Source organism: Polyodon spathula, chromosome 4, assembly GCF_017654505.1.
Source record: "Polyodon spathula isolate WHYD16114869_AA chromosome 4, ASM1765450v1, whole genome shotgun sequence".
Classification (NCBI taxonomy): Eukaryota; Metazoa; Chordata; class Actinopteri; order Acipenseriformes; family Polyodontidae; genus Polyodon; species Polyodon spathula.
This window is the reverse complement of record NC_054537.1, coordinates 85,932,077-85,944,233: the sequence shown is the minus strand read 5'-3', so window position 1 is coordinate 85,944,233 and position 12,157 is coordinate 85,932,077. Positions and strand designations below refer to the sequence as shown.

At 36.3% G+C, this 12,157-nt stretch overlaps 1 protein-coding gene across 3 annotated transcripts in view; it reads right to left on the bottom strand.

Moving 5' to 3' along the window:
- The window catches only part of LOC121315020 (ankyrin repeat and IBR domain-containing protein 1-like), a 65,962-nt gene that overhangs the window by 4,475 nt on the left and 49,330 nt on the right, over window positions 1–12,157 (bottom strand). For 2 of the 3 annotated variants that reach the window (XM_041248871.1, XM_041248870.1), the window contains exons 8-17: window positions 10,726–10,870; window positions 10,244–10,410; window positions 8,654–8,742; window positions 7,944–8,074; window positions 5,489–5,623; window positions 4,999–5,085; window positions 4,842–4,908; window positions 4,323–4,468; window positions 3,542–3,720; window positions 2,816–2,867 (exon numbers count right to left, since the gene is read on the bottom strand). In XM_041248871.1, coding sequence (XP_041104805.1) covers window positions 2,816–2,867; window positions 3,542–3,720; window positions 4,323–4,468; window positions 4,842–4,908; window positions 4,999–5,085; window positions 5,489–5,623; window positions 7,944–8,074; window positions 8,654–8,742; window positions 10,244–10,410; window positions 10,726–10,870 — 1,198 coding nt within the window. The remainder of the gene's footprint in view (window positions 1–2,815; window positions 2,868–3,541; window positions 3,721–4,322; window positions 4,469–4,841; window positions 4,909–4,998; window positions 5,086–5,488; window positions 5,624–7,943; window positions 8,075–8,653; window positions 8,743–10,243; window positions 10,411–10,725; window positions 10,871–12,157) is intronic. The other variant, XM_041248872.1, reaches the window with a different exon arrangement.

Sequence of the window (12,157 nt, the reverse complement as noted above, 5' to 3'; positions counted from 1 at the left end):
TGTCAACTTTAAGATTGTATTTGCTTTTATTTCCATGCACTTTTAAAAGGATTTGAACTTCGCACACAGTGCCATCACAAAGATCTGCACAATCCTAGTGGTTGGCACTTCTTATGAATACACAATAAAAACAAAGAGGACAATAAAGAAGTACTTTCATTCCCAGATACAGAGTGGCAATAACTGTTCAGAAAGGGGTTCTTTTTCATTTATGGTATTTACATATGTAATGAAAAGAGCCCTTCATCATATGTGAAACAAGATTTAATAAGCACAAAATGGAAAGAGGAAATACTTGATGTAGTTTTTATTTTCCAACTATTTTAGGAAGTTATTTTCAGTATCTTTTCCAGATATGAACAACTATTTTCAGAAAGGATACGTGTTTATATTTTGTTAATATAATTGTTAATAAATATTACTTGTTAAAGAAAATAAATCATGATTCAGCGCATACTCTGGATAAGATTTGTTCTACACGCAATGGCACAGTGCTGAATACATAAATTATTACAAGTGGACCAAGAAAAAATATTTTAAACACACATTAGCAGATAGAAAAGACAGACAAAACAAATATGTACACAGAATATATACACAGATTATACAAAACAACTGATGTGATGTTCAAGAACAGCCTAACTAAGTGCAAAGAGAAAACCCTCAAGTGCATAACGAATCATCTGAATTCCTTTCTTTTTGGTGAGATACGTGCATTTCAAATTAGCTAGCCTACAGCAGCATTTCCAACTGCAACGTTGTCAAATGTATGATTAGGAAAAATAAAGTTTTGTCATTTTTGTGGGTCTGGGCATTCTCCAGTATTACAGTAACTAACAGTCACAGACAGTAGTATTGGCACCCTACATTTAATAGAAGATAATTCAAGAAAACATGTTAAATATTTAGTGAACATTAACATTAATATAGCATTTGGTGACGATTAACATTAATATGCCTAAACCTAACAAGAGTTATATCCTTTTAAAAGTTTTTAATTCTTAACTGTTCTAATCAATTCTGTCAGGCAGAGGTGTGACTGGAGAAATTATTAAATTGAGCTAAATATCATGGTTACAAATTGTATTCCTGCATCTGGGGTGGACCCATTTAACATTAGACCCCTTTCATTACTTCAAACAAGTTTAAAACTCAATTAATAAATATGTCTTACAAGCCAAGTACTGTGCATCAAATGAACGAAATATGGAAGACAAAATGAGCCCAGATTTCACCAACTTGATATAACATACCAGTTAAGAAATATCATAAATGTCTGAAAGCTGTAATAAAAGCAAAAGGAGGACACACAAAATACTAAAGCAGGGTTGCCAATACTTCTGTCACGAACAAATACTTTACATTAAATAAGTTTGTTTTTTGATAAATGTTATTTGTCAAAATTACTAGAAATTGTGTATTTTGCTTTATTGGAAAGTGGCTAAAAGTTACTAAATGCTTATCCTTACTCTGTTACCTTAAATTATGGCATAACAAGCGTAGGGTGTCAACAGTTTTGTCTGGGATTGCATATTTTAATTTTGTTGGCTGTTTACTAGCAAACCATAGTCTTAAATACACATTAACACGCTGGAGCACTGTGCGCCATCTGAGCGTGTTTGATGAAAATAAAAGCTTTTGAAGAGTGTTTTATCACTATATGACTAGGGTCCTTCACACCTGACGACAGTAAAGAACGTGGTCTGCCCTTGCATCCATGTTCTATTATAAAATGCTTATTGAGTAAGAGCTGCAGTTTATTTTTTATTAAGCTTTATTTATATTCTGAAACGTGTTCAATAAAAAAGAAAGATACATCCTATTTAATAAATTACTGGAATGGGTTGGAAACATTCTGTCATTAAAAAAAATAAAGTCACACAGAAAGCAGAAAATGATTTTAAATATTACAACCACAGTTATTATTTGAGACACATAGGTGCATCTTAGTCATCAATGTGGCCAGTATGCCATGCAAGATAAATTCCACTTGATATATGTAAGAAATTAAATTAAAAAACGGTCATATTTGTTTCCTTGACTTCATAGATTTGATTTGATGGATACCTGTATTTATTTTATGTTGCAATAATCTGCACTGACACTGGTCTTACTAGCATTTAGAGAACAGCCCAGGTAATGCAAGAGCCAGGTAAAAACATACAGGCTCTAACAATTCCAATATATCCATGCAGGCAGGCACATGAGACCAGCCGTGAACTACCAGCAGTAAAAACACTGTCAGCAACAATATGAAAAAAACACAGTATTCTGTACCACTGATGAAGGTATTAGTCAGAACGTTTGTTTACTTGACTTTCTAAATATTCTGTTGTACTATAAGCATCAGTTTTGCCTTTGCCAATCCATGACTCAACCCATAACTGTAACTGACAGCAATGACTTTTCTGGTATGCACTGCAAGCATTTCGAATTCTCAAAAGGGGGCATAATTTTACAGTTTTTGAGGGAAGGGGGGAGAGTTATGAAAAAAAAAAGAAATCTGTATTTTTTTAGTATGAGAATGTTGATGGTCACTTTGGTAATACCTGCTGCTGGAATCCTGCATTTTGACAGTTTTCTCTTTGATCATTCTCTCCTAGTACTGATTGATCCCTCAGGATCTTTAGATTAGAACATAATAATCCTTGAGTGATCTTCCTGCTACCAAACCACGAGGCAACTGAAACACTAACTTACTCAAAGCAGCTTTTTAGATTTATACATACATGTATAGCTATATATTCTGAGCAATAGGCACTAGCTGTATACGTGAAGACAACCTAAATGGACGGACTACATGACAGACAGTTACCTCAGGTGATGCAAACCCTAAGTATTCCCAGTCCCACGTCCCTCCAGCAAAGCTGCAAAAACAAAACAAAATACAGCATGCAATGTTTTTCTCTTCACAAAATACTTCATACTAATATTTTAATCATGGTACACACAATAACACTAATGAAACTCATTTACCTTAATAAAGTAATAGACATATCTTTAGTAATTGAGAGTGAAATGTAGTGAAGCTGAATGTATTTGTAAGATCAAACTTAGTTTACATAGGTTACTTTTGTAAAGTATCATCAAATCTGATAGTTCTGCTACCTATCATCCAAACTTCAGACTAATGTTTGGTCAAGAAATGTTTTGTTAAATGTATTACAGCACAAAAGACACTGACTTCTGTCAAAATTGTTTTACTGAGTTTCCTTTTTATTACTGTTGATTGAGTGTTGAATAAATGCTATACCCAAAGTATGAAATGTTATGAAAGTATTTGATATTATTACAAATATTTGATATTATTATTATTTATTTCTTAGCAGACGCCCTTACCAGGGCGACTTGAGTTCACCCAGCAACAGATATTAAAAGTCTGCTTGAGTCTATCAGTTCTCGGTTATGGTGTTCTATGATGTGAAGGAGGTTTTCGATAAGGGATTGCCTTTCCTTGTTGTTTCGGGGGTAGAGGAGAGCACACTTGACTCATTCCACAGCAGTCTGAGGCTGGAGGACCGTGAAGACAAAGATTACTTACTTGCGCCGGGGAACTTCAGGAGAGTCGTTAGGGGCAACGCCACGGGCCACAGAGGCCAGGAACTCCTGTCTTTTTTGCTGAACAAGGCATGCTGCTTTGATTATTTTATGGCGAGGGGTGCGGAGGTAAGGCCGGTTTACTTTCTGAGCAAGGTCTTCCGTTACCATCTCCAAGTCAGTCTGAAAATGAAGGAGAAGGCTGTCACAAAGCTGCTCTGTTCACTGCAGACCATGCCATGCTGACTGCACCCAACGCATCTAGCTTGTGGGAGAACATGAATGTCACCACAGTCTCCAATGAAAATTAATATAAATAAAATATAAATGATGGCATTGCAGGCAAAATGTAAACACGGCAGCAGTTACTTGATTCCAAAAAAGTAATGAAAGTTATTTAGGTTAAACTCGGAACACAACACATAAAAAAAAAAACAAAAGCAGGATTTAAAAATGTGTTGTTTTAACTTATATAGGCGTGTTACTACTGGCTCTATAAACATCTTAAATATTATTAAATGTCTGCTTACTAGGTATAGGATGTGCACACACTAAGATTTAGCCAACAGTCAGCAATGAGTGCTCTACATTAGGTGTAAAGTAAATAAAACAAAAACTACAAATAAATATATAATACACAAGAAAAGACATCTAAATTCAATGACATGTTTCAATCAGATGTCTTTTTCAATATCTGATTTATATGTCACTAGTGGTTTGTTTTCCATATTTTTTTTTTATACATATCACTTAAATGTATCCCAAATACAGATACATTTGCTTACCTGCATAAGCTCAAATATTTCCTTCTTTGTACTTTTTGGTTCAAGAAAGAATCCGTACGGGTACGAACACTTGAGGATACGACGAGTTTTCAAGAGCTCACAGACTGCGTCTTCAATGAAGGTGGTATCAGGAGGGCCTCCTTCTGCTACAGTCGGTGTGGGGAAAAAGACAAGCCATAGAAAATCATTAAATTATCTTGTAATAATTATACTGGGGACTGGTTACCATAAAGGTAGCTCATTGGTTTAGTGGATGTACAATAGTCACCTCCTTGTCAAGGTTGGTAGTATTTTAAAGCCAGGTGGTCGGTATAGGCTTATCTTAACTGGTTAAAGGATTCTGAACTATCGTTTTACCCCAATACAGCACAGGGCTGAGGACAGTACAGTGGTGTAGCTCAGGAACAGGCCATGCAATTTTGAAATTGACCAGAGCAAAAGATGCTGTGACTAAAAGGAAATATATAACTATTACAAACTGGGATCTCGAATTCCGCTTAGCTACAGTGTATTTCTTACCTCTACTGAGGGCTTTGCTTAGCTGTTCCATTTTTTCTTTGGCTGTTTTTAGTAGACGTTGCTCCAACTGCATGCAGAACAGACAGCATGGTTCAGTTTGGATGTAGTAATACTATATTGTATAGTGTGATCAATACCAAGTTCCACTGCAACATACCTGGTAACTGTGCTCGTGGTTCTTGTACCTTGTATAATAGTGCATAAAGCGGTCAAGTTCCTGAAAGGTCTTGTGCTGTTTCTCAGCCTGAAACACAACAGATTATTGCAGCTAAATAAACAAACCCACATGCAGTTTACATGTTTTTATGTGCTCATAGTGTTCATGGGTATTATTACTGGAATATTCTGGTTCCTGGTAATACTACCAGAAAACATTTAACATAGAACCTCTTTTTCAACTACAGACAAACCTGTACACATGTATATATGTGTGTGTGTGTGTGTGTGTGTGTGTGTGTGTATATATAAAATATGATATAGTGCCTGACTTATTGGACATTGTGTATATTGCTCTGTAACCATTTGAAATACTCAAACATTTTATTCAGTTTGATAAACAGCATTGTCAATACAAATGTAGCATTGAGCTCAACCATCTACAAGTAATTCAACGACGGGAAGGTCCAAGTGCTGTAAATGTCTTTCACCTCGACCGTCATCTCCTTGGACTGCTCTTCGACCTGCTGGATGACCTCGTAACGGGTACAGCGGTAATACCCTCCAGTGGACGAGCTGTGCTTCTTCCACTCCTCCAGGCAGATCCAGCAGAAGTCATATTTGCACTGAAACACAAAACACTCTCTCATCACAATGGCCCCCAGCTGAAAACCATCTCTATCACAGTCTCCCTGTATTTTTAGTGATGTTCATAAGGGAGTTTAATACCAGCCCTGCACCCACCAACCCATCTCCCCAAAGGGGCAACCTTCTGTAGGGTCTGTCCCAGGTCTGCTGCTCCAAAATAATTAAAATTCAAAAATATATTACAACAAATCTGGGGTCTGAACAAGCCTGTACAGGCCTGTATGGTTTTACACAACAGGTAGTTATTTGTGTCATGAGAAAAAAAAAACATTACTATTGAAGGAAATGACGATATAAGCAGCACAAGGCATATTAGGAATATACAGGACTAGGTGCCACTGCTGTTGTACGATTTCAGGATTAACAGACAGGTAGCAATTTACACTTAAGAAAATGTATAGCTTAAGGAAATGTACCATTAACACAACCCAACTCTGAAATGTAGATCAAGTCTTTTTGCTCTTTGGCACAATGCTACTGTTGCCATTTGTGATTTGGAATAAACATATAGGAAAACTAAAACACTAATAAACCATTTTTTATTAAATCCCCACCAAAATATCATCAGAACATCTATATGAAAAAATGACCAAGTCATTCAATGAAAATTAGCACAATTATTTATAAACACTGTAGCTTTAAAAGGAATAAATGAAAAAAGCAATAATGTGTCACCAATATGCAAATACCCCCTTCCAAACTGAGGTAAATTCTTAACTGGACAGGTCTGCACCAGTTATGTGTGCCACTGCTTTAAAAATAGCCAAGCCTTTGTTTGGGAGTAGTACAAGCAGTCCTTTTTTCTATGAATAGCCAACAGGAAAAGAGTGATGGTCTGAAATAGCTCTCATGGAGAAACCCACTGTTCTGCAGCTTTATTCTACCAGCACTGGATGACGCACCACAGGTCAAGTCTAGCAAAATGTAGTACAAATCCACAGTGACACAGATGTACATTTTCTGAATCAAGCCCAGATCTGCACTCATATTGGTTTTACATAATCAGAGCCATTTCCTAGCAATTTTCCAGCAAGGACATCGAGTTAAGCCTCCATTAACTAAATCATGGCAGGTGGATCCCTTGGAGAGCCGGAGAGACGGGACCTTTTTTTGTTTTTTAATCAAAGCCTGGCTCTGAGTGGAGAGCACTTGAATGTCACAACAAGTAGAATACAAAGCAAGGACAGTTTCTCTCAATCGAAATAAAATAAATACAGCTCTCTACTGCAGCAACTGAAAGCAACTAGTACAAAAACACTGCTCGATGATGCTTGCCAAACTAATATACAAGGTATCGTCTGGTAGTTTCTTTCTTAGAATGCTAGTTGTTTGCTTTGTGACTCTTTACAAAAGTACCCAGTAAGATCAGGGATTGAATACGCTCCAATAATGCTTGTGGAAAGCACAGAACTGGCTGCATTGTATCAAAGTCCTCTTTTAACCCACAGAACAGGTTAGGGACAGCCATATACAATTTATGAACCCCCAATTATTGCGTTTAATAAAAGCTGCCTCAACACTTCCAACACTCATGGGGAAAATATTTACGATTTAATTTCTAGAAACACTTGGCTTCTTCTGAAAGGCTTGAAGAGGGCAAAGCCAGAAGTAAAAAATAATTGATATTTTACAGATTTTAAAACATTTGTTGTATAGTAACTCGAGACAAAACGATCAATTTTAAAACGTGACCTCGATTTTGTTTCTGCTTTATTAAATATTACGATTAATTTGTTTACTATCTTGAAATACCTATTTATAGATTGTGAAATAAGTTTTTTTTTTTTAAATGTATTTTATTTATTTATTTATTTATTTATACAGTGAAAGAAAATACAGCCCTACTTTTAAGACAGTCTATCTGGTTGCATTGCACTCATGGTTAAGTGATTGCATACTTCCGGCTCAGAGTGGGATGTTGGGTAGACCAGTCAGTTTGTAATGCTGAGGTTCTACTGCACTGTAACTGATTTGAATCCCATGGTACATAACAGATATAGTTCTGTTTGATCAAAAATTACAGTTTGATTATTAATGATGCAAAAAGTAAACCAAATAAGTCATTAAACATCAAATGGATTACAGCACAGAATTAAAAAAGTCCATTCATACCTTTATTGTGCCAATAATTTTGGTTTATTCTTAAATTGAATTTGTAAGTCAAAAAGGACTAGCAAAAAATTATCTTAAAAAATCCCACTGTGACCAGATAGGTATTACAGGGACAGATTGCTTTCCAGTCCCATTCCCCTAATGCACTGAAGTGTCATTGAAGCTATGGAAACCAGCCAGTCTTACCTTGGCACACTGCATGTGGTTGCAGCCCTCATTCTTCTGAATCGGAGACTTGCAGTTGGCGCAGGGTTTGGAGTTGGTGAGTAACCACAAACAGTTGGCCGCATCTTCATAGGCCTCATTCACGCCGACTACTTCAGGAGATTATGAAGGATGAAAATAGAATAGCTTAATAGTACACAATTATTAGTTCTACATGACCTTTTCTCTTTTTTTTACAACAATAAAGCCTACAAAAGGACACATTTTTAACTAAAACGTCTCTTCTCCCTGCAGCAAAAACATTTTAAGCGCCATACTGGATCAAGTTTTAAAAGAAGACAAATCTTTACACCTCTCAAGTAGTTGACTCAATACACTATATTTACATGCCAACTGTTGCCAGATTTCAGTCTGCTATATTGTCTGTCTTTCTTACTATCAAATGCAGTGGAGTGTGGTGAGATGCAGTTGTACAACTGATTTGTAGCAAGGTGGAGTAGGAACACACACAATGCTGCAGAATTCTCACTCAGTACAATTTTTCATTTTAGCTAAGTAAGCTTGTTCTAACTAGTCTTCTTTTTTGTATTTCTGTACTCCGGCATCTGTATTCCACATTTTCCATCTATGTATGCAGCATGTTGCACACTTCTTCCTTAGCCTTAACCTTCCTCCTAACACATAAAAAAGAAACAAAAAAGTCTTTAACATTAGGTGATACAAGCTCTTACGTTCTTCTGGTTTCATTTCTGAAACTTTCTGCAGCCACATCTTCCAGGTTTGGCAATGACAGGGTTCATGGGCTTCTCCTAGACACTCCCTAGGGATAGACAAGAGGAATTCAAACTGCAGAACTTGAAAAGTCAAAATTGTTCTAACATATTAAATTTAAATGGTTCTAATTCAAAAATGTCAGGCAAAGCAAACACACATTTTGGCTTATGCCTTTAAAAGACTGAAAATATGTTCTGCTGCTCTGAAGATACCAAGAACATGACATTACAGAGAAGCACAAACTACGCAAACTTGCTACTCCTTAATCAGGGCAGCATTTGTTCCTAAACATATTTCAAGCACAACTACTTGGCTCTTGTACCAAACTCTAAATCAGTTATCTGATTAAAATATATCTGCTATTCAGTGTTGAACAACAGCATCTGTCATTTAAGACAGAACTATTAAAACCAAGGCTACAGCGTCTACTGACTCTACTGAAAGTAGAAGCATACTGAGAAACCCTTCCTTTAAAAAATGCAAGTTAACAATGACAAATATATCCACACACATAATCCTACACTACCTCATCACCGGGGATTTCACAGAAATAACATTGTGATGGATAATATGTAAATCAACATAATGGATTGTATTTTATAAAGAAACAAAAACCAGGGGTCACAAATGGAGATTAGATAAAGGGGCATTCAGAACAGAAAATAGGAGGCACTTTTTTACACAGAGAACTGTGGGAGTCTGGAACCAACTCTCAACTACTAACAACCAAACGAGCAACATGGGCCAAATCGCCTCCTCTCGTTTGTAAATTTTCTTATATTCTTATGTAATAAAATACTAACTTTCTTAAAGAAAAAATTAATAAAGACACCTCTCTAGGTCATTCAGTCAACGGTACGGCTAATTATGCACTATTTATTGCATTCATACTAAATTAAAATAAGTTCAAAGACATAGTTGACAGGTATTGTGTCAGGATTTGGCTAGAGAATATATATGTGCTGATTTAACTTACAATATCTACCGTAAGGTGACGGCCTGGAGAAAGCATAATGACCTGTTTGACAGAACTTGGTTAATGACAGTTCCTTAAGAACAGATAAAAGGAAATAGTTAAGGGTTCATCTTATTTTAAGTATAAATATAAGTATTCCCTAAGTAAGGCAGTTCAAAATACCTGCCATGTCAGAAGCACTGGTTTACATTATTTACCAGGAGGTTCAATCCCGGCTCAGCCACTGACTCACTGTGTGTGACCCTGAGCAAGTCAATTAACCTCTTTGTGCTCCGTTCTTCGGATGAAACGTAAAAACTACGGGTCCTACTGTAAGTGATGCACAGTTCACGCCCTAGTCTCTGTAGGGTCTTTGGATAAAAGTGTCTGCTGATTGACTAATTAAAAATAATAATAAGCAAATATATGTTAATTACCTTTACTATTTCAGGTACGTGTCTTTAAAGTAATTTGACACTGGTTGTGAAAAAAAAGACTTGTTGTTTTTTTACACACAAATAACCTTACTTGGCTTGAAAATCATGTGATGCAGATATTACCACAAGCAAACCTCCAACCCTGTGGTACTGACCAGCAGAAGAGATGGCTCTTTCCACAGTCAACTGCCGGTGCTCTTAGTAAAGGGAAGTTGAGCGAGTCAGAGCCAGTGATACCAGGCCCCTGCCTTGTTAACCGAACTGCTCTTCCACAGCCTGCTGCGGGACACCACCTAATGGCAGGGTTGTTTTCTACAAAAGCCTGAAAAGCACATGAAAAATAAAACTGTGAAAAACTGGAAGTACAGAAGCCTATTCATAAAGCTTTAAATCCACGAATGTTTATAAAGTCTATACTGTATGTTTGTATTGCATTGTATATGGTTTGATATCCTTGACACTGTTCTACAAAATAGACAACTATATCTCAGTGAAGACTGGGTTTGCAAGTACTATGAGATTTATAGGTAAAGAAGTTGATTTTGTTTTTAAAAACATATTCATAAAGATGTATTTGTTTATTTTACTTCAAAATCTCATATGATGTGAACACAACAGCCCTTTTACTGTACAGCACCTTAATGTCAAACTGCAGGTATCGCTTGTCCATCTCTCTGGAGACCACACTCTCTATGACGTCCACAGGAACCAGCTGGAAACAGTCATAGGCTGGGCAGAAGATGTTATGAGCTTCTCCTTCCTGGATCTTAAGATTCAAAAACCTGACAGAAAAAGACCCCGGGAGAAAAGGAATTAGGATACCAATTTCTACTAATAACTAGTGTAAGCTGCTAGTGACACGACACGTTGCACAATGCATTACATTTTTGTAATGGTGCTTTACAATGCCTGTATTAAAAAGCATTCATAAAAAGGAATAATTTAATTAGAAAAATGCAATGCATAATAAAGGTTTGGAATTTAAATCATTCTATACACTTGATTTTACAATGTCATTAAACCCTTCTACATCTTCTCCTGCTGAAGACTGATACGAGTGTCTCTTAAAAGCAACCCAATTGAAATTGACAGAGTAAGCTCCAGTTGACCTTGCATTTGTTAATCCTCATCCTTACCTGATCCTGATAACTCAGTTTATGAACAAGGCAGCAGCATTTAACATGCATCATACTGAAAGGCTACATTTGCACATATCTTTAATACTGAGTGTTAAAATGGGAAATGTTTTTTGTTCACTGTGTGCTGAAGGTAAAATGTAAACAGATTGCACATTGCCCAATTTTGGCATTCAAGCCCAATTGTTTAATGACATTATAATCCATATCAATAACATGTAGAAATTATAGATTTTAGTATTAAAAGCTCTCACTAGAAAAAGTGTACCACTGGTAGTGCTGCGCGAACCGACTAGAGCAAAATAAAAAGAGGAGGTATTCTGTACACCTTCTTTCCTTGTCAATCAGCTCCTTCCTTTCCCTGTTTCCTTTTCACATCCTAAACTTTGTATTGGTAAAACTTTGGTTTCTTTAACTAGTAAAGCAAATTAACCTTCATTCAGCCAATTTCATACTGGCATTGCAGCAAAAGGAGCTAACATCATCAGATATATTTGAACTGGAAAAAAAAGAAAGTAAAGACAAGGTGTATTTTTAGACAAATATGCACCAATGTCTAAGTACAAACTATTATATCCAAGATTTGTAAAACAATAGTCTAGTACAGTGGTTTCCAACCTTTTTCAATGTAGGGACCACCTTGGTGTTTGGATTTTTCCCACGGAACACTTGCCACGCATTTTTTCACTACAGCATTTTTTAAACTAATTTGTATGTGTATACTATGTAGAACGTAAAGTGTTTATACAGCATACCTAACTTAATGAGATTCCAAGGCTTGAATCTTCGCTTTTCCCATTCTGAATGCTTTGTAGATAAACAGAGTCTCACTTTTGCAGGACTAAATAGTTTTGTTTGACAAAACCTCCTGACAAATAATGCACTGGGGCTTGGGTCATCTTCGAGGACCCAGTAAATATAAACACCAGTGCA